The 23,567-nt window shown below is 34.7% G+C and overlaps 1 protein-coding gene across 1 annotated transcript in view; it reads right to left on the bottom strand.

Annotated features, from left to right (window-relative positions):
• Positions 1–19,311, bottom strand: part of LOC146396898 (uncharacterized) — a 58,184-nt gene extending 38,873 nt beyond the window's left edge. The window contains exons 1-2 of the mRNA XM_084997400.1: positions 19,110–19,311; positions 15,576–15,633 (exon numbers count right to left, since the gene is read on the bottom strand). Of these exons, the coding sequence (XP_084853526.1) occupies positions 15,576–15,633; positions 19,110–19,221 (170 nt within the window). The 5' untranslated portion in view covers positions 19,222–19,311. The remainder of the gene's footprint in view (positions 1–15,575; positions 15,634–19,109) is intronic.
• Between the last annotated feature and the right edge of the window lie 4,256 nt (positions 19,312–23,567).

Here is a 23,567-nt window from a genome sequence, read left to right as displayed (position 1 = left end):
CTAAGCAGAGATAAACAGAATCAAGAGCATGGCAACATTGTTTGGGAAGCTTAATCCAGATCTATCTAAAGCCAGAGACATAACAGGACTTCCTGGTTAGGTAAATCAGTGAACTCCATTTTAGCTTAAGGTAGTCTTAAACTACCTTAGTTTCAATCAGTTGCAGATAGAATTATAGACAAAAATACTGCTTCATTGAATCTGGAGGGGGGAGACAATTAACATTTGAATTCCTTGAATGTGCCAAGCATAATACATGCTAATCTTAGTTAAACTTAAAATAGCTTTATGTTTAAGGTTGAGAGAACAGAGACTCAAAGATAAGCGAGTTGCCTGAAGTTATGTAAGTTTTTGGTAGAGTTATGATTTGACTGCTTATATTTCTGACTCTGAAGACCATGCTGTTTATACTGTACCATGTAATAAGGAAACAGAAATTAAATGAAAAAACAAAATATAATTTTGGATTTCTTTATATTTCTCTTAAACTAGTTTCTTCTGGGTTTCCAAAAGTGAGGGAGAGAATAAAGATGATCATTGAAGCATCAGAAAAATAGTTGAATGAGTTTATGTAGTAGATATAGTATTGCTGTTAAGTAATCAATCATGGATGGATTTTCAAAGCTGCTTTACTCTCAAAGTAGAATGTTTCTAGCCTAATTGTCCACAGGCTAAAGCTGGTAAATGTTCCTTTTTTTTTTTTTTTTTCCTCATGCTTAGGGAGACCAGATTTCATATGCATGCAGGAAATGCGGAGCCAGGCAAATCATTCATTTCCATATTTCTAACTGGGCTGTGTGAGCTTGACAAGGAAGGGCAAGTAAGGGATATAAAATCACCATCAAAGATTCATGCTGAGGAATCTTTTCTTGAGAGCTATATGGAGACAGAAGTACAAGAGGGGCTTCTTTCTACGTGGAAAGAGGTGATAATTAAACATAATTTGTAGAAGAAAATTAATAGTGATGGACTTGAATCCTTTATAGCAAATGTAAATTTCAAAGCAATTTTGTGTGGAGAAGTAAAAAGCTATAATATATGGCTGAGTGGTATATGCTGACAGTAATGGTCCTCTTGTGCAGTGAGTTATTAAAGACTTTCATCTCACGGTTTTCAATAATGAAAAGGGAGGTAGTTTGGGGGCATTTTCTGAGATATGTCCCTTGTGTTGATTTAGGTTGTTCAACCAGTAGGTTATCTCAACAGCTATATAGAAAAGGTTAAATTTTCTAAGGAGGGTAAAAGACTAAAATGTGAGAAGCATCCTATTTTAGAAAAATGTGTTATTTATTCTCAATGACTAACAAAACTATAACCTGAGGCAAATCATTTAATCTCTATGAGGCTTGATCTCTGTATCTTGTCCAAGGATCTTATCCATGGCTTTTTCCAACTCCAGTAATCTCTGATTCCCTCTTATGATAAAAATACTCTCTAGGGAATTAAGAAAACTCAGGGACATTTAGCTTGGAATCATTTTCTCTTTTCCCTTATTTTTGAAATGGATTCTAGAATCAGCTCCAGGACTGCACATCCTTCATTGAGCAAGGTACAGAGATAGTGAAGAATCAGAGCCATTCACAAAGCTTGATGCTCAAGCTTTCACAAACAACTTCAGAAGGAAAACTTGTATGGAAACCAATAGCTCATCTTAACTAGTCCACAATGCAAATGACTGTGGATTTGGAATGGGATTGAATAATCCTGGCTTGTGAGGACTGACCATGAGAAAATGAGAAATGAGATTCTGAAAGAAAAATGAGATAATATATTTTTTATGTTTTACTGCATTTATTAAACTTTTGAGGGGTTGAATATGAGGGTTAGTATTAATATATCATGTTTTACACACCTTACTAAATTATTCATATTCTAGAGTAGAACTATAACAGTTATCTTGTATTAGTATATTTGTCAAAATTGATTAACCAATATTGACTCATTATTGCCAAAGTCCAAACTTTATTCAGATTCACTTAGTTTTTACCTAATGTCCTTTTTCTTTTCTAGGATTCCATATGGAATAGAACATTACCTTTGGTCATAATGACTCTTTAGAGCTCTTTATACTATGACAATTTCTCAAATAGTTCTTGTATTTGATGACTGACATCTTAGAAGACTACTGGTCAGGTATTAAGTAGCTTGTTTCTCAATTTGAGTCTGATTATTTTTTCTCATGATTAAACTGGGCTTGCAGGTGCTTAGACAACAACAGTGTTTGTACTGCTAGGCTCATCATATCATAACATGTTAAACTTGATCATGTGGTTGAGGTAGTGTTTGTCAACTTTCTCCACTGTAAAATTACTTCCCCACCTTTCCTATACTTTATTAATCAGGGGGAAGTCAGTTCTTCCCACAACTAAGGGAGCAGGGAGTTACGACTCACCTATTTGATGAAAGAGTAACTATATATATTGTTGGAATTCTTCTATATGGGAGATTTATCTGTTATTATTTATTTACTTAAAAGAATTTTTTTTTTTTTTTTGCTTTTTAGGGCTACACCTGTGGTGTATGTAAGTTCCCAGGCTAGGAGTCAAATTGGAGCTATAGCTGCCGGCCTATGCCACAGCTACAGCAATGCAGGATCTGAGCCACATCTGCGAACTACACCACAGCTCACAGCAATGCCAGATCCTTAACCCACTGAGTGAGACCAGGGCTCAAACCCACTTTGGCAAACATCAGGTGACTATGGGTATGTCTTATCTTTATTCTCTTCCAATGATCTATGTGTTTATTCTTTCACCAAAATTATACTATCTGTAACGGAAGGGTAAGGGATATCATGTCTTGGAATTTGGTAATGTGATTTCTCCAACTCTGTTCTTCTGGATTCAGTACTGTGGAACTATTCTAGGCCTTTTGCTTTTCTCTATAAATTTTAGAATTAGTTACAAAAAAAGCTTACTTGGACTTTGAGATTGCTTTAACTATAGAACAAGCTGGAAAGAACTTACATCTTAATAATTAGGAAACTTCTAATGCATGAATATGTAATATCTCAATTTATTTAGATCTTTTGTGATTTATTTTGTCAGTGTTTTATATTTTTCTTTTTAAATTACTCAATGAATTTTATTACATTTATAGTTGTACAATGATCATCGCACCCCAATTTTATAGCATTTCTATCCCAAACCCCCCAGCCTATCCCCTACCCCCAACCTGTCTCATTTGGAAACCATAAGTTTTTCAAAGTCTGTGAGTCAGTATATGTTATGCAAAGGAATTCATTGTGTCCTTTTTTTAGATTCTACATGTAAGTGATAGCATATAATTTTGATGTCTCACAGTCTAACTTCAGTTATCATGATAATTTCTAGGTCCATCCATGTTGCTGCAAATGCCATTATTTCTTTCATTTTAACAGTTGAGTAATATTCCATTGTGTATATATATACACCACAAGGGAGATTAATCCCTTGTCAGTCACTTCATTTGCAAATATTTTCTCCCATTCTATGGGTTGTGTTTTTGTTTTGTTTAGCGTTTCTTTTGCTGTGCAGAAACTTTTACGTCCCATTTGTTTATTTTTGTTATTATTGTCATTACTCTAGGAGGTGGATCTGAGAAGATATGGCTTATGTCAGAGAGTGTTTGGCCTATGTTTTCCTCTAAGAGTCTTATAGTGTCCAGTCTTATATTTAGGTCTTTAATCCATTTTGAGTTTATTTTTGTGTGTGGTGATAGGAAGTTTTCTAATTTCATTCTTTTACATGTGGCTTTCCAATTTTCCCAGCACCACTTATTAAAGGGACTGTCTTTTCTCCATTGTATATTCCTGCTTCCTTTGTCATAGATTAGTTGAATGTGGGTGCATGGGTTTAATTCTGGGCTTTCTATCCTGTTCCACTGATCTATATTTCCATCTTTGTCCAGTACCATATGGTTTTGATGATTGTTGCTTTGTAGTATAGTCTGAAGTCAAGGATCCTGATTCCTCTGGCTCCATTTTTCTTTCTCAGGATGGTTTTGGCTATTCTGGGGCTCTAATTCTTCCAAACTTTAAGATATTTTGTTGTAGTTCTGTGAAAAATGTCCTTGGTGCTTTGATAGGGATTGCATTGAATCTGTAGATTGCCTTGGGTAGTATAGTCATTTTGATAATATCGATTCTTCCAATCCAAGAGCATGGTATGTCTTTCCATCTGTTTGTGTCATCTTTGATTTCTTTCATAAGGTCTTTTGTCTCTTTAGATAGGTTTATTCCTAAGTATTTTATTCTTTTTAATGCGATGGTAAATGGAATTGTTTCCATAATTTCTCTTTTGATTTTTTATTGTTAGTGTATAGAAATGCAGTTGATTTCTGTGTATTAATTTTGTATCCTGTGACTTTGCCAAATTCATTGATGAGCCAAATTCATTGATGAGCACTAACAATTTTCTGGTAGCATCTTTAGGATTTTCTATGTATAGTATCATGTCATCTGCAAATAGTGATAGTTTTACTTCTTCCTATTTCCTTTTCCAATTCCTTTTATTTTTCTTCTCTAATTGCCATGGCTAGGACTTTCAAAACTGTTGAATAGTAGCAGTGAGAGGGGACATCCTTGTCTTGTTCCTGATCTCAGTGGGAATTCATTCAGCTTTTCACCATTGAGAATGATGTTCACTGTGAGTTTGTCATATATGGCCTTTATTATGTTGAGGTAGATTCCTTCTATGCCCACTTTCTGAAGTGTTTTTATCAGAAATGAGTGTTGGATTTAGTCAAAGGCTTTTCTGCATCTATTAAGAGGATCATATGGTTTTTATCCTTCAGTTCGTTAATGTGGTGTATCACAGTGATTGATTTTCAGATATTGAACCCTTGCCTCTCTGGGATAAATCCCACTTCATCATGATGTAAAATTCTTTTAATGTGTTGTTGGATTCATTTTGCTAGTATTTTGTTGAGGATATTTGCATCTATGTTCATCAGTGATATTGGCCTGTAGTTTTCTTTTTTGGTGGTATCATTGTCTGGTTTTAGTATCAGAGTGATGGTGGCCTCATAAAATGAGTTTGGGAGTATTCCTTCCTCTGCAATTTTTTTGGAATATGTTCAGAAGGATAGGTGTTAGTGCTTCTCTAAATATTTGATAGAATTCACCTGTGAAGCCATCTGGTCTTGGACTTTTATTTATTGGAAGTTTTTTAATCACAGTTTCAATTTCAGTACTTGTGACTGGTCCATCCATCTTTTCTGTTTAATCTTGGTTTAGTCTTAGAAGATTGTACTTTTCTAAGAATTTGTTCATTTCTTATAGGTCATCCACTTTATTGGCATATAGCTGCATGTAGTAGTCTCTTATGATCTTTTGTATTTCTGTGATGTCCATTGTAACTTCTTATTTTTTCATTTCTAATTTTATTGATTTGAGTCCTCTCTCTTTTTTTCTTGATACGTCTAGCTAAGGGTATATCACTTTTGTTGATCTTTTCAAAGAACTAGCTTTTCATTTCATTGATCTTTTCTATGGTTTTCTTTGTTTCTATTTCATTGATTTCTGCTTGATTTCTTTCCTTCTGCTAAATTTTGGTCTTGTCTGTTCTCTCTCTAGCTGCTTTAGATGTAAAGTTAGATTGTTTTTTTGAGCTTTTTCTTGTTTCCTCAGGTAGACTTGTGTTGCTATAAACTTCCCTCTTAGAACTGCTTTTGCTGCATCTCTTAAGTTTTGGAGTATTGTATCTTTGTTGTTGTTTGCTTCTAGGTTTTTTTTTAATTTCCTCTTTGATTTATTCAGTGATCCATTGGTAGTTTAGTAGCATATTGTTTCATCTGCACGTGTTTGTGTTTTTTGCAGTTTTTTTCTTGTTGTTGATTTCCAGTTGTATAGCATTGTATTCAGAAGAGATGCTTGATATTATTTCAATTTTCTTAAAATAACCAAGCATTAATTTGTGGCCCAGAATATGATCAATCCTAGAGAATGTTCCATGTGCACTTGAGAAGAATGTATGTTCTGCTGCTTTTGGATGGAATGTCCTATAATTATTTATTAAATCCATCTGGTTTAATGCTTCATTTAGGGCCTGTGTTTCCTTGTTAATTTTCTGTCTGGTTGATCTGTCCATTGCTGTAAGTGGGGTCTTAAAGTCCCCTACTATTATTGTGTTGTTGTCAATTTCTCCTTTTAAGGTTATTTGCAGTTGCCTTATATATTGAGGTGATCCTATGTTGGGTACATATATATTTATAATTGTTATATCTTCTTCTTGGATTAATCCTTTGATCATTATGTAATATCTTTGTCTCATATAATATTCTTTATTTTAAGGTGTATTTTGTCTGATATGAGCATTGCTACTCCAGCTTTCTTTTGATTCCCATTTGCATGGGATAATTTCTTCCATCCTCTTACTTTCAATTTGTATGTGTCCCTAGAAGTGAAGTGGGTCTTTTGAAGACAGCATATATATGGTTCTTGTTTTTGTATCCATTCAACCAGTCTCTGTCTTTTGATTGGGTATTTAGTCCAATTTCATTTAAGTTAATTATTGATATGTATGTTCTTATTACTATTTTATTAATTGCTTTGGATTTGTTTTTGTTGCTCTTTTTTCTTCCCTTTTTCTCTTGTTCTCTCTTCTTCTGGTTTGATGACTATCTTTAGTGTTGTATTTGGGTTGATTTTTCTTATTTCTGTGTGTGCCTATTGCATATTTTTGCTTGCAGTTACCCCAATGTTTTGATATAAGAGTCTATATATATGAGATTGTTTTAAGTTGTTGGTCTCTTAATTGCAAGTGCATCTCCAGTGTCCTGCATTTTTACCCTCCTTTTCTCATGGTTTCTGGTTTTGGTAGCATATTTATGCATGGATGATTTCCTATATTTACTGTTTATACGCCTTTACTGGTGACCCTTGTCATTTGTAGTATTTTTGTTTCTAGTTGTGGACTTTTCTGCCTAGAAGAGTTCCTTTAGTATTTGTTGTAAAACTGGTTTAGTGTTGCTGAATTCTCTTAGTTTTTGCTAGTCTGTAAAGCTTTTTATTTCTCCTTCAAACCTGAATGAAAGCCTTGGTGGGTAAAGTAATCTCAGTTGGAGGTATTTTCCTTTCATCACTTTAAGTATATCGTTCTACTCCCTAATGGCCTGTAGAGGTTCTGCTGAAAAATCTGCCAATAACCTTATTGGGGTTCCCTTCTATGTTATTTGTTTCTTTTCCCTAGCTGCTTTCAAGATTTTATCTTTGACTTTAATTTAGGTCAGTTTGATTAATATGTGTGTCAGGGTGTTAATCCTTGGGTTTATTTTATATGGTACTCATTGTACTTTCTGGACTTGAGTGTGGTTTCTTTCCCATATTAGGGAGGTATTATCTCTTCAAATATTTTTTTCTGTCCCTTTCTCTCCTCCTCTGGCACCCCAATAACTTGGATGTTGGTGTGTTTAACATTGTCCCAGAGTTCTCTGAGACTGTCTTAATTTCTTTTCAATCTTTTTTCTCTTTTCTGTTCCACATAAGTGATTTCCACTAGTTTGTCCTCCACCTCACTTATTTGTTCTTCTTCCTCCTGTATTATGCTTTTGGTTGCTTATAATGATTTTTTTTTATTTCAGTTATTGTGTTTTGCCTCTCTGCTTGCTTAAATTTTAAATTTTGTATTTCTTTGCTCAATGTTTCCTGTAAATTATCAATCCTTTCCTCCAGTCTAATTCCAATGTCCTGCATCATCTTCACTATCATCAGTCTAAAGTCTTTTTTCCTGGAGGTTGATAGTCTCCAGATCACTTAGCTGTTTTTTGGGGGGGCTTTTTCTTTGCCCCTTATCTGAGTTATAGTTCTCTACCTTTTCATTTTTATAGGTTTTTGGTGTGGTGTCCTTTTTGCAGAAAATAGAGTTGTAGCCTCTCTTACTTCTGATGTTTGCCCCCCTTGTGGCTGAAGATGGTTTGGGGGCTTGCTGCAGTCTTCCTGATGGGAGGGACTGGTGACTGCCCACTGGTAGGTGGACCTGATTCTTATCCCTTTGGTGGGGGGGGGCTTTGTCTCTGGGTGAGATTAGAGGTGGCCATGTGCCTAGAGGGTCTTTAGGTAGCCTTTTTACTGATGGGTGGGGCTGTGATCCCACCTGGGCCTTCTTAGCACTGAAGGGTGGGGCCATATTTTCTCAAAATGGCCACCTATAGAGGAATACACATCAATGAACACTCCCGAGACCTTTGCCTCCAAGGTCTTCCCCCCACAACATGCCACAGTCAACCCCTATTTTCCCAGGATATCCTCCAAGAACTGCAGTCAGGTCCAACCCAGAGTCCTATGGAGTCTCTGCTTTCCTCTGTGACCCAGTGCACATGAAAGCCTGTGTGCACCTTTCAAGAACAGGGTCTCCATCTCCCTCAGTCCTGTGGAGCTTCTGCACACAAGCCCCCACTGGCCCTCAATACCACATGCTCTGGGGGCTTTCTCTCAATGCCATATCCCCAGGCATGGGGACCCAGTGTGGGGCTTAGAACTCTCACTCCTGTAGGTGAGTCTCTGTGATACATTTACTTTCCAGTCTGTGGGCTGCCCACCTGGATGATATGGGGTTGCTTATATCACATAACTGCCCCTTCTACCATCTTGATATGGTGTCCTCTTTGCCTTCAGGAGTAGGATATCATTTTTGAAAGTTTCCAGTCCATTTGGTTGAAGGTTGTTCAGCATTTGGTTGTAATTTTGTTGTTTTTATGAGAAAAGGCGAGTTCCAGTCCTTCTATTCCACCATCTTAATCCTGTCCCTATGGTCCTTTTTAAACACCTGGACTGATGGTCGAGAATGTCTGGAAGCAGAGGGGTAGAAGTGGCCTGCCTGGGACAGGGCCACCCCAAATCCCAACCCAAAATAAGTGCACCAACATGATAAGGGGAGAACAGGAGCAGCCAACAACAGTGGTTCATCCTTATCCCACTGAGGATTCCATCTATATTTTTCTTCATACAGCTCCTGTACATATTTTTTATTTATAAATATTTCTTTTTAAGGTGCTATTTTAATTATATTAATTTTTTAATTCCAATTTTTTGCTTATATAAAGCAAAACTACTTTTGTATACTGACCATGCATCCTGTAACTTGTCTATACTCATTTATTTTTACTTTATTTTTTTCTTTAGGATGCACCCATGGGATAGAAAGTTTCCAGGATAGGGATCCAATTGCAGCTGCAGTGGCTGGGCAATGCCACAGCAACACAGGATCTGTGCTATGTCTGTGACCTACACCAGAGCTCATGACAATGCCTGATCCTTAACCCACTGAGTAAAGCCAGGGATTGAACGTACATCCTCATGGATACTAGTTGGGTTCGTAACCTGCTGAGCCAAAATGGAACTCCCTATGCTCACTTATTAACTCCAAGAGTTTGTTTTTTTATATTAAGTTTTTCTACATAGACATGTCATCTGTGAATCAAGATAGTTTTGTTCCTTTCCAAGCTGTATAACTGTTGTTTATTTCTTCCTATTGCAACAGCTATGATTTCCATTTTAATGTTGAACATATATATGTATATACACACACATATTTACTAAGAGTAGGCATGTGTGATTTGTTCTAAAACTTAGGAAGAAAGTGTTCACTGTCTTATACTATTAACAATAGTGGTTCTTTAATATATCCTTTACTGATTAAGGAACTTTCCCTTCATTCTGTTTTTTTTTTTTTTAAATTCTAAATGGGCATTGAATTTTTTAAATTTCCACATCTGTAGATGAAGAAAATATGATTTTTATTAGTCTGGTAACAGTGAATTATATTGATTGATTTATGAGATCAACCCATCCTTGACTTTTTGGGAAGAATACCACTGAATAGCATTATATTATCCTTTTCATATGTTGCTAAAGTCAATTTACTCATATTTTGTTAAATCTTTTTGTCTGTGTTTTTGATATACAATGGCCTATAGTTTCCTTTCTTGTAGTGTCTTTACCAGGTTTTCTTACTAGGGTGATGCTGGCTTCATAAAATGAGCCACAATGTGTTCTCTTTTCTCTCATAAAGAAAAATTTGGGGAGATATCATGGTGAATTGGTATTTTTCTGTAATAGTAGGATTCACTAGTAAAACCACATGGACCTGGTCATATCATTTTTGGAAGGTTGTAAATGATGGAATAGTTATGGTACTATTCAAATGGTCTATTTCTCCTTAAGTGAGATATGGTAAATTTAAAAATTTAAGACATTAGTCCCTTTCATCTAAGTTATCAAATTTGTTGGCATAGATTTTTTCATAATACTTCCTTTTCATCCTTTTAGTGGGAGTAGCAATAATGACCCCTCCTTCATTCCTGATATTTGTGATTTGTATCTTCTTTTTCAGATTTAGCCAGTCTAGAGGCTTATCAGTTTTTATTAATCTTTTCAAAGAAGCACCTTTTGGTTTCATCATTTATTTTCTCTGTGTTTTCCTGGTTTAACTCTTGGTGATTCCTCCTCTAGTTTTTATAATTTCCTTCCTCTGCTTGCTTTAGGTTCTATTTGCTTTTCTTACTGTAGTGTTCTTATGTGGATAGTTAGCTTACCAACTTTAAATCTTTCTTCTTTTCCAATATATGAACTTAATGCCATAAATCTCCCTCTAAGTTTTGACATTATATTTTCATTTAGTTTGAAGTATTTTAAAATTTCTTTGAAACTTATTTGACTTAGTGATTATTTATAAATGTGATAATTTAGAAATGTGTTGTGATTATTTAGATATATGTTGTTTAATAGCCAAATATTAGGTCATTTCCAGCTATCTTTCCATTATTAATTTCTAGTTGAATTCTGTGGTAATCTGAGAACATTTTTTTGCATTTTTTCTATTATTTTAAAACTGTTTAGCCATATGTTATGATATAGTATGTAATATTTTGGTGACTATTCTGTGTGAGTTTGAGAAGAATGTGTATTCTACTGTTCTTTGATGCAGTATTCTATTTACATCAATTTGATTTATAGTGCCATTCAAGTCACTTATGTTTTATTGATTTTTGGCCTACCTAGTCTGTCAATTACTGACAGTGTTTTGTTGAAATCTCCAAATATAATAGTGGACTAATGTATTCACTTTTCCATTCTATTAATTATTGCCTTGTGTATTTTGATGCTATCTTGTTAGGTACTTACATGTTTATGATTTTTGTGTTCTTGGAGAACTGTCCTCCATCATTATATAACATTCTTCTTTATCCCTGATAATATTTCCTCTTATGAAGTCTGCTTTATCTGAAATTAAATAGTTACTTCAGCTTAATTTTAATAATGTTAGCATGTTGTTTCATTTACCATTCCTTTACTTTAGCCAGGGCCTTTATATTTAAAGTGGCTTTCTTACAGAGGCACATAATTATTTTTCTCTTTCTGATCTGACAATCATGGACTTAAATTGTTGTGTTTAGACCACTTATATTTAAAGTAATTATTGATAGAGTTGGATTAAAATCTGCTATTGCTGTAACTGTTTTCTAAACATCACATATGTTCTTTGCATGCTTTCATGTCCTATTTCTCTGTATTCCTTGGTTTTAATTGAGCATTTTATATGATTTTCTTTTATCAAATCTTGATATATCATTTCCATGTCCTTTTAATATGTTTTTATTGATTTACTTAGGATTTGACAATTCATAAATTAAAAAAATCTGAATCAACTTTCAAATAACACTATACCACGTCATGTATAGTGCAGAGACCTTATAACAGAGTATTCCTAATCCCTCCAACCGTCCCTTGTAAACTTTTGGTAAGACATTTCACTTACCCCTATGCTATAGTTACCAATACATTGGTACTTTATTGCTTTGAACATAAACATGTCTTTTAGATGAATAAAGAATAAAATAATTTTTATTTTATATCTGATTATAGTTGACTTACAATATTGTGCTAGTTTTAGGTATATAGCAAAGTGATTCAGTTATATATATGTATGTATCAGTTCTTTTTCAGATTCTTTTTCCATATAGGTTATCATAGACTATTAAGCAGAGTTCCCTGTACTATACAGTAGGTCCTGTTGATTATTTTTATATAGTAGTGTGTATCTGTTAATCCCCAAATCCTAACTTATCCATACTTCCTTTACCCCACTGGTAAATGTAAGTTTGTTTTCAAAGTGTGTATATATATTTCTGTAAGTTCATTTGTATCATTTTTAGATACCACATGTAAGTGATATCATAAAATATTTGTCTTTCCCTGTCTGACTTTCTTCTCTTAGTATGACAGTCTCTAGGTCCATCCATGTTGCTACAAATGGCATCATTTCATTCTTTTTAATGGCTGAGTAATATTCCATTGTATATATGTACTATATCTTCTTTATCTATTCCTCTGTCAATGAACATTAGGTTGCTTCCATGTCTTGGCTATTCTAAATAGTGTTGCTATGAACATTGTAGTTAACATATCTTTTCAAGTTGTGGTTTTCTCCAAATAGATGCTGAGGAATGGAACTGCTGAATGATGTGGTAACTCTACTTTCAGGTTTTTAAGAAAGCCCTATACTGTTTTCCATAGCAATTGTAACATTTACTTCCTCACCAACAGCATAGGAGGGTTCCCTATTCTCTGCACCTCTCCAGCATTTGTTGTTTGCAGACTTTGATTATGGCCATTCTGACTGGTGTGAAGCTATACCTCATAGTTTTGCATTTCTTTAATAATTAGCTATTATGAGCACCTTTTCATGCTTTTAGGCTATTTGTATGTCTTCTTTGGAGAAATGTCTATTTAGGTGTTCTCATTTTTTATTGGGTTGTTTGTAAAGTATAGGTATTAATCTCTTGCTGGTCCCTTCATTTGCAAATATTTTCTATGGAAATTCATTCTATGGATTGTCTTTTCATGTTGTATATCATTTCCTTTGCTATGTAAAAACTTTCAAGTTTAATTAGATCCCAGTTTATTTATTTTTGTTTTATTTTCATTACTCTAGGAGGAGAATCAAAAAAGATGTTGCTGTGATTTATGTCAGAGTGTCCTGCCTATGTTTTCCTCCAAGAGTTTTATAGTATCTAGTCTTACATTTAGGTATATAATCAATTTTGACTTTATGTGTATGATATTAGAGAGTATATTCTAATTTCATTACATGTAGCTGACCAATTTTCCCAGCACCATTTATTAAAAAGACAATTTTTTTTTCCATTGTATATTCTTGCCTCCTTTGTCATAGATTGGTTGACCATAGGTTTATTTCTGGGCTTTCTAACCTGTTCCATTGATATACATGTCTGTTTTTGTGCCAGTACCATCCAGTTTTCATTACTGTAGGTTTGTAGCATAGTCTGAGGTCAGCGAGCTTGATTCCTCCAGCTTCGTTTTTCTTTCTCATGATTGCTTTGACTATTTGGGTTCTTTTGTGTTTCCATACAAATTTTATTTTATTTTTTGTTCTAGTTCTGTGAAAAATGCCATTGGTAACGTAATAGGGATTGATTTGAATCTGTAGTTTGACTTGGGTAGTATAGTCATTTTGAAAATATTTTTTCTTCCTAATCAAGAATATGGTATATCTTTCCATCTGTTTATGACATCTCAGTTTCTTTCATCCATGTCTATTAGTTTTTGGAGTACAGGTCTTTTGCTTCCTTAGGTAGGTTTACTCCTAGGTGTTTTAGTCTTTGTGATGGTAAATGCAATTGTTTCCTTAATTTCTTTGTGATATTTCATTGTTAGTGTATAGAAATGGAATAGATTTCTTTGTATTAATTCTGTATCGTGCAACTTTAGTGAATTCATTGATGAGCTCTAGTAGTTTTCCAGTAGCATTTACAGATGCAAAATAACCTGTATAGCCAAAGCAATTCTGAGAAAGAAAAATAAGTTTGTGTGTTGTCCACCAGGGCTATGAGATTTAATTATGTCATGCAACTGCTCCTCCTACCATCTTACTGTATCTTCTTTGTCTTTGAATGTAAAATACCTTGTTTTTGGTAGGTTCCACTCATCTTTGTCAGTGGTTCTTCAGCTATTGTGATTTTCATGTTTTTAAGAGAGTAGTTGAGCTCAAGTCCTACTTCTCCATCTTGTTGCTTGTGTGGATTCTGATGAGGAGTTTTCTGTGTTATTAGCCTTGTTCCTATATTAGAAAGGGTTTTTTTTTCCCATCTTTAGTTTCTTTCAAGATTTCTCCAGTTGAATATAATACACTTGGGTGTGGTTGTTTGGATATTTTCTCTTCTTACATGGAATTCTTTGAGCTTCTGAAAACTGGTGTAGTATCTGTCAATAATTTTTGTAGTATTGCAGCAATTATTACTTCAAACATTTCTTCTTCTGCCCCAGTCTTTTCCTTCTATTTCAGGTACTTCAATTATGTATATTATACATAGTATATATGATCATATATTATGCACACATATGCATAATATATATATTTTTCCCCCAACAGTTCTTAGATTTTCTTCTGTTATTTTTTATCTTTGTGTTTCAATTGGGAAATTTTTATTGATCTATCTTGAAATTTATTGATTCTTTCCTTGACTATGTCAGGTGTACTTGGTGAGCCTGCTGAAGGCATTTAAAATTTCTTTTTTGATTTCTAATATTTTCTTTTGGATTTTAATTTCCACAACTCTTCTGACATTACCCACTTAAAAGCATGCAAGATTAAGATGCTTTGAATGGTAAGCATATTAATCATGTTTATTTAAAATGCCTTATCTGTTAATTCACTTAATCTAAATGTGGCTATGATGAGTGTATTATGGCCCCAAACTGTCTTTTCTTGCCTTTGGTGTGCCTTTTTAAAAAAATTTTTTTTTTTGTCTTTTTGCTATTTCTTGGGCTGCTCCCGCGGCATGTGGAGATTCCCAGGCTAGGGGTCCAATCGGAGCTGTAGCCACCAGCCTACGCCAGAGCCACAGCAACGCAGGATCCAAGCTGCGTCTGCAACCTACACCACAGCTCACGGCAATGCCGGATCCTTAACCCACTGAGCAAGGGCAGGGACCGAACCCGCAACCTCATGGTTCCTAGTCGGATTCGTTAACCACTGTGCCACGATGGGAACTCTGTACCTTTTTTTTTTTAAATTAAAAGTTGACGTTGTATCAATACTTGCTATTGAGGTAAATAGACCTTTTGGGGCAGAATTTAGGGTAATCTGGTTATAAATTGGGCTGCATTTAATGGTTGCTGTCGCTATAGATAGTAGAGAGTCCAAATTCCTCTAATGTGTTATTTTTCTCTCCTCTCTTGGTTTTAAGCCTTCTCCTTGCACAACGTCTCTGGTGGTGGGGGTCAATATTTTATAGCTTTTCAGTGTTGTCTCTGCTATACTGAAGGTTTGCTTGTTGGGTTTAAGGAGGGAAGAAATCTCAGTCTTTTAGTGGAGCCCTGTCACAGGTTGTGGCCTTCACAACTGTTTGTGTTCCTTTTCAGGGGATATAGCTCCCTCCATTTTCCCTGTGCTAAATTCCCAATATAGTTCCTCAAAGCTCTGTCTCCTGTTAACTTTTTCTTTCCCTCTTAGGTGAAATACAAATGTAGAAGGGACTACAAGGGGAGGAAAATAAGTTTCAGTATTTCTCTATGACAAATTATTTCCCCTTAGAGATAAAATAAGCCCTCATTACCTTGCCGCTTTCCCTTTTACCTTGTGAGAGCCACTGGAGGTTTTTCATGGATCCATACTGTGCAAAGCTGTGGGTTTCCTGGAAGGAAGGCCCAAGAAAGTTAAGGTCTCGCCTTTGAAGGCCCTAGGAATTTGTCATGGTCAAGCTAGTTAGCAGTCAGCTTATAGCAGTTTGTCACAATTACTAGCACAGGAAGTGCTTCAACAACTTAGGGCTTCCAGTGGCTTTGGTTCCAGGGAAGCACATTTCCAGTGCTGTATCTCTCTAGATTTTGGAGGGGCAGTTTGCCAGTGACCTGAGTTCTTTGGTAGGTTCAAGAATGGTTGATGATTTTCACTTTTCCTGGCTTTTTCTTGAAATGGCAACAGTAGTAACTTGCAAACACTTCACAGGGTGGAGCTGAAATGGATAAACCCTTGTCTATCAACTTTAATGGGAAAATTAGATGTGCACCATTTCAAGCCTAGAGACCTGCATAATTTGGACACATGGATATGTTTGTATATTGAAATTGAACAATTGAACAACTCTATATGAGATATAAGCAATAATTTAAAAATCAATAGATGCATAATGTAATACAGGTTTGTTGTATTCCCCCCGGAATGAAGAGAAAATTTCAGAGTAGGTTCTGTTTGGTGGAGAAGAAGAGCACAGGCTCACTCTTTGGAAGGTGCATTCATCATTCTGCACCTCCTTCTTACTTAACATTTACCTCATAGTCAAACTCTAATAAATAAAATGAAAGAACAGAAAAACATCAATCTAAGAAAATAAAGGTTAAGCCCAAAGGCACATTGAAACATATGGAAAAAGTGCACAGGCTGAAGAAGCAGCTCTTCTTTATCCTTCTCACTTGGCATAAATTCACAAATAAAAATGTTTTGGTTCATTGAACTATGACTTGAATTTTAAATCTGTTCCATATGATATTCTCTGACTAGAAGGTGTGTCTAGTAAGTTGGTGAATGTATCTTTGCTTGAAAATGTGTAACATCTTAGAAGGCATTTAGTGTGTTTTTAGGCAATAAGTCATATACCAAAAAAAGAAAAAGGACTTATATCCAAAAAATTATATAGTTTTGCAAGAGCTATATGGAAAAACATTGTTAACTGAGCAGTCCTTATATGAGATAATGCTGTAATTCATTATAATTTCTATTTCATTTAATATCTAGAATCAGTTAATTAGTAACTGTATTTCCTCCAGAGCAATGCAAAATTTTTGCATGCTTTAATTTTCCTCAGATTCACCAATGCCCATGTGGAAAATGCCTGGAATATTCATATTATTAAGATTCTTTTCATAACAAATACTTATTTAGATCTAGCAACAAGTAGTTCTCATTTGTTATATTCACACATACCCTGCTTCTTTCTGGATTAATTTCTTTCCTGATATAAGTCATTCTCTAATAAGTAGCTATTTTCAGACACAGCCTATAAACTATGGATTAACTTACTCTTAATGGACAAGATGTGTAGGTACAGAATTTCTAGAATGAAAGCATTTCCCACTTCACTTGCAAGTGTGCCACTGTCTTCTTGTTTCCAATGTTGTTGATAACAAAACTAGTGTAACTTGAATTTTTGAAATAGGTTCTAAGGCAAAGATATGAGAATAAGTAGATTTTCTCTTTACTGAAGCCATTGCTTTCCATTTAAGGATAGATATATGTCTGTGTTTAGTTGTCAGTAATTACCAGTTATGATTTGGAATATAGCTTTTCATTAATTCTATCCCTTTCTCCAAAATATCTATTACATATTATGTTGGGACATCTGTTCTCTCCATATCAAAGTCTAAGCATATTTAACATTTGATTATTTGTTTTTTATACTGAAATATTTGAAGTTCTTTATCAGATTAGTGATTATAAATATTTTCTCCCAATTTGTGGCCTATCTCTTCATTGTTAACAATATCTTTCAAAGAGCAGAACTCTTTAATTTAGATGAAGTCCAATTTATTATTTTTATGCCTCCTCTTTTTAATAAGAAAGCTTTTCTCCTATATTTTCTTCCAGAAATGTTATAGTTTTAGGTATTATACTTAGGTCCAGAGTTTGAGTTAATTTTGTACATATTGCAATATGTGAATTTATTTTTTTCAGAATCATTTGTTGAAAGGGCTATTCTCCATTAAATGATTTCTTCTTTTTTGTTGAATGTCAACTACCCATATCTGTGGGGATCTATTTCTTTTTTCTCTATGCTGTCTGTTCATCTAACTTGACTCAGTCACAGTTTTTTCATTACTGTAGCTTTATAATCTTGAAGTCAGAAAGTATAATCCTTCCAACTTTTCAAACGTTTCTAAAGCTGTTTTGGCATTTCTAGATCACTTACATTTCCATATGAATTTTAGAAATAGCTTTTCAATATCTACCAAAATGTTTGATCAGAACTGCATTGAACCTGTAGTACACTTTGGCAAGAACTGATATCTAAAAGATTGTGACTCTCCAGATCCATGGATATATTCCTCCAATTATGTCTTTTTCAATTTCTCTCAGTAGGAAGGAAAATTCCTCAATATGATGAAAAACCTACAGCTGACATCATCCATAAAGCTGATGCTTTATGTCTCTTGATAGGAAACGAGAGAATGTCTGCCCTCACCAACTCTACTTAATGTGGTGTAGGAGATCTTAACTAGGACAATAGGGCACGAAAAGAAGTAAAATGAACAGATTTAAAAGGAATAAAGAAAAATATACTTAGTTGCAGACAACATGGTCATCTAAGAAAATCCAAGGTATCCACTAAAACTGTGCAAACTATAAGGTAGAATGACAGAATGTTAACATATGAAACTGATTGCATTTCTATACACTAAATACACTACACAGATAAGTATAATTTGTATAAGAGGTGTGTGTTGAAAACTGCAAACTATTACTGACAATTATAGTGTTCATACAATCTAGAGGGTGAACATGTTATAATGCCAAAATTTACAAAATTATTTTAGAGATTCAATGAAATCTCAATCAAAATCCATGCAGGATTTTTAAAGAGGCTGATGATTTATTCTAAAGAGTTATGGAAATGCCAAGGCCAAAAAGTCAAGGCTATTTTGAAAGTGTAGAGTATGAAGATAGGTAGCACAACTTACCATTAAGCTATAGCAATTAATACAACATGATAGACATATAGTTGAACAGACTAGAATAAACAGTCCAGAAATAGTATTGCATCTCTATGGTTAATTGATTTTGAACAAATCTGCCAGGTAATTCAATGGGAGAAAGAAAATTCTTTTCAACAAATGGTGCAGAAACAATTGGACCTTATGTAGAAAAAATGCACCTCAACCCTAATCTCACACCATATACAGTAAATAACACATCATTGGATCATAGATCTAAAACTAATGACTAAAACTACATGATTTCTAAAAAAAATTAACAAAGAAAATCTTTTTGACTTTGATTTAAGCAAAGCTTTCTTGATAGAACACAAAATAGCATGAATCATTGGAAGAAAAAAAATGAAGTCATTTTGTCAAATTTTAAGAAATACAAGAATAAAATACCTAAGAATAAACTTACCTAAAGAGTATCCAGAAACTCTAAGACAGTGATGAAATGGATGAATTGATGAAACTGAAGACAAAACAAACAAATGGAATGATATCCTGTGTTTTTGGATTGGAAGAATCATATAAAATGATCATATTACCCAAGGCAATCTACAAATTAAATGCAATCCATATCAAATTACCAGTGACGTTTTTCACAAAACTAGGACAAAAATTCTTTTAAATTGTATGGAAACACAAAGATCATGAATAACAAAAAGAATCTTGAGGAAGAAAAATGCAGCTGGAGAAATCAGGCTCCCTGATTTCAGACTATATTACAAAGCTGCAGTCATCAAAACATGGTACTGGCACAAAAACAGAAATATAGATCAATGGAATAGGATAGGAAACCCAGAAATAAACTTATAGTCAATTAATCTACAACAAAGGATGTTATAGAATATAAAACAGAGAAAAGACAGTCTTTTCAATGTAGTGCTGGGAACACTGTTCAGTTTACATGTAAAAAACGTAATTAGAACATTCTCTAACAACCATATATAGAAAACATAGGAAGAACACTCTGACATAAATTGCAGCAATATATTTCTTTGGATTCATTTCCTAGAGTAATGGATATAAAAACAAAAACATACAAATAGGACCTAATCAAACTTAAAAGGTTTTGCACAGCAAAGGCAACCATCAACAAAATGAAAATCAATCTACGGAATGGGAGAAAATATTCACAAGGGATTAATTTCCAAAATACACAAACAACGCAATGAAAAACTAACCAAAAAATTATTAGAAGACCCAAATAGACATATCTCCAAAGAAGACAACAGATGGTACATGTAAAAATAATCAACATCACTAATTACTAGAGAAATGCAAATCGAAACCACAATGAGATGTCACCTCATACTAGTCAGAATGGCTATCATCAAAAACTCTACAAACAATAAATGTTGGAGAGGGTGTGGAGAAAAGGCAACCCTCCTACACTGTTGGTGGCAATATAAATTGGTACAGCCACTATGGATAAGAGTATGGAGTTCCTTAAGAAACTAAAAGTAGAGTTAACACATCATCCAGCAATCACATTCCTAGGCATATATCCAGAAAGGACAAAAACTCTTATTTGAAAAGATGCATGCACTCTGATGTTCACAGCAGCACTATTTATAATAGCTAAGATGTGGAAGCAGTCTAAGTGTCCATACACAGAGGAATGGACAAAGAAGATGTAATATTTATAAATAGTGGGTTTTTTTTTTTTTGTCTTTTTGTCTTTTCTAGGGCCTCACCCATGGCATATGGAGGTTCCCAGGCTAGGGGTCTAATCAGAGCTGCAGCTGCTAGCCTATGCCACAGCCATAGCAATTCAGGATCTGAGCTGCATCTGCAACCTACACCACAGCTCTCAGCAACGCTGGATCTTTAACCCACTGAGCGAGGCCAGGGATCGAACCCACAACCTCATGGTTCCTAGTTGGATTTGTTTCCACTGAGCCACGACGGGAACTCCAGTAATGGGATATTACTCAGACATAAAAATTATGAAATATTGCCATTTGCAGCAACAAGGATGGACCTAGAAATTATCATAATAAGTAAATTAAGCCAGAAAGAGAATCTATCATATGATGTTACTTAAGTGCAGTACCTAAAAAAAATGATACAAATGAACTTATTTATAAAGCAGAAATAGACTCAGAGACATACAAAACAAAGTATGGTTACCAAAGAGAAAATGGAGGCTAGGATAAATTTGGAATTTGAGATTAACAGATACATCCTACTGTATATAAAATTGATAAAAAAAATCTATAGTACAGGGAAACTGTATTCAAATCTTGTAATAATCTGTAAAAAAATCTGAAAAAGAATAGCTACACATATAATGCAGTCACTTTGCTGTACACCTTAAACAGTTTACATCAATAAAAATAATAAAGGGGATAGAAAACTTAAGAAATATATTGTTTCCAAAATGAAAAATCAGTCACACACTAGGAGAAGTTATCCAAAACATATCTGATAAACTGCTTGTAATCAGAATAAAAAATTCTTAAAACGGAATATTAAGGAAAAAAAAAAACCTTTTTAAAAAGGGCAAATGATTTGAACAGATAACTCACCAAAAACTGTGGATGACTAAATAAGGAATGAAAAGATGCTAAATATCTCCAAAGAAATGAAGGTTAAAACTTGATGAAAAACTATCACACATCCAGTAGAATGCCTCAAATGAAAAGAGCAACAACCTAAGTCTGGGTGAGGATATGAAGTAGTTAAGACTTCTCATACACTGCTGTGAAGACAAAGTTAAACAGCCACTTTAGACAACACCTCGGCAGTTTCTAAGAAAGTTAAACATAGCTTGATCATTTGATCCAACATTCCCACTTATAATTATTCAAGGCAAATGAAAACATAGGTCTGTTGAAAGATTTGTTTTCAAGTGGTCACATGAGCTTTAGTCTTAATAGCTAAATACTATTAAACTATTAATAGCTAAAAACCCCAAAGGTATATGAATTGGTGAATTGATAAATATATTGCAGCAAATCCATTCAAAGAATGCTACTCAGCAGGATGAAAGCACAAACTATTGAAATAATCAACAACATGATGAATCTTAAAAGCATTCTGCTAGGTAAAAGAAGCCTGACCCCAAAGACTATATCTTGTATGATTCCACTGGAATAAAATTCCAGAAAGGCAAAATTATGGAAATGGCAAGGGTGGTTGCCCGTGGCTGTCATGGGAAGAAACTAAATATAAAGGGGTAGGAGGGAATGGTAGGGGTGATGGAATCATTCTATACCTTGACTGCTATTAAATGACTTTTCATATTTGCCAAACTCATAAAGTTGTACATTTAAAATTCATGGTTTTTTTCATTTGTTAAGTTTACCTCAACAAAACTGATTCAAAAAGAAAGGCCCAGAAATGACAGAAAATAAAGAAACTGTTTTTCTTTGGGGTTTAAGAGCTGAGGGTACTAGAACAGGCCAGTTGGAATATTTTCATTACGTCAAATTCAAGTGACTCTTGAAGACTCTCCTAAAGAGTCTGCCTGTGTTCTCTGCTCCAGACCCAAGTTCTTAGTTCCAACCCCCCATCCTGGTTTCTTTTGTTTCCTTTTCCTTGAGATTAAAGATTGTTCTTTTTTTGGCAACGAAATTTTGAAATTTCAGTTTTGATAGGAAAAGGGTAAACAATGCCAGTATTCTCTTTCCCTTATTTCTGTGAGGAGATGGTTTGGGGGAGGAAGATTTTGTGATTGGCTTGTTAAAGCCCTCCCACTCCCCTGCCCAAACTCCACGACTGGTTATTCTGCCCCTAAGACTGGATTCAGACATGAGCCTACAGAATAAAGGGCAATGCACATCTTTCCCTTACTTGTCTTAACGGCTGCTCAGGCCTCAAACCTGTCTGGCTATAAAAGATTTGTAGCACAACAGGAATTGTGGACTCAAGATAATTTTAACTGCAGTGCAAGAAGCCCAGGGGTGAAGGTAATCATTTTCAGCCATTCTTGTTAGCTTGCCACACACGTTTCCATGGTTTCATTACCAATACAGACACACAGAAGTATTTAAAAGTTTACCTCGATTTGGAACAGCTTTATCCCACACCTTTTATGGATTTTTCATCTTCTGTGACTGTCATCTTCCGCATTTGCAGCCCTTCTCAAGAGAGAGGGAGAAAAATATGTTGTGGGTATAATATATGATGATTCAACTCTGTTGTTATCATCACTCATAGGAGAGATGGGGAATCATAAGGTATGAGTTATCCTCCACTCCCTCATTCACAGAGATAAAAACATAGAAATGCCATCCCAACATTTAGGCAAGATATACATACTAGGAATGGCGGAGGACAATAAATTGTCCCAGTAACTCCTATATTCTGTCCACAATAAAATGGTAGGATTGAGGGAAGCAGTGGAAGCCTGTAGAATAAAATCACGGTGCCACCATCTTCAATCTTTATTTGGATAAAAAGTTTCCCTGTGCTTTTGGTGTTCAGCAGCTACAGGGGTTCTATCTGTTCATGGAATGGGCAGATTCAGCAGATGGTTCTCTTGTTCCAGCATTAGATTTGCCTGTGGGATTTAGGAACCATGAGACACTGCAAACTTTGTGAGCAATGATCCTAACAAAGTGCTTCTACTGTGTAACCTTGGACCCCTTCTTCACCTTACTCAGCGCAACTGGACATCCATTCCCCAGTGCCCCCTGTGTTGCTGTATATGCACAATGGCCTGTTCCTGGTTTCACTTCAAGATCCTCATTTAAGGGTTTTCCCATATTGCAACTTTGTATAATTGGAGCCCTAGAATTCCTATCCATTAATTCTGGTCTTTGTATGAGATAATCACTGTCCCACCAAAATTCACCCCCCGAAATTGCAATCCTAGAGGAATCTGTGAAGCTCTGGTATTAAAATTCCATAAGATATGTGTAGAATA

The sequence above is a fragment of the Sus scrofa genome, chromosome 14, assembly GCF_054392235.1.
Source record: "Sus scrofa isolate SSC_HxYL_T2T_F1_AM1 chromosome 14, Sscrofa_HxYL_maternal_Yorkshire_Landrace_v2.0, whole genome shotgun sequence".
Lineage (NCBI taxonomy): Eukaryota > Metazoa > Chordata > Mammalia > Artiodactyla > Suidae > Sus > Sus scrofa.
The sequence above is the reverse complement of the archived record's forward strand: the minus strand, read 5'-3'. Positions and strand labels throughout refer to the sequence as shown.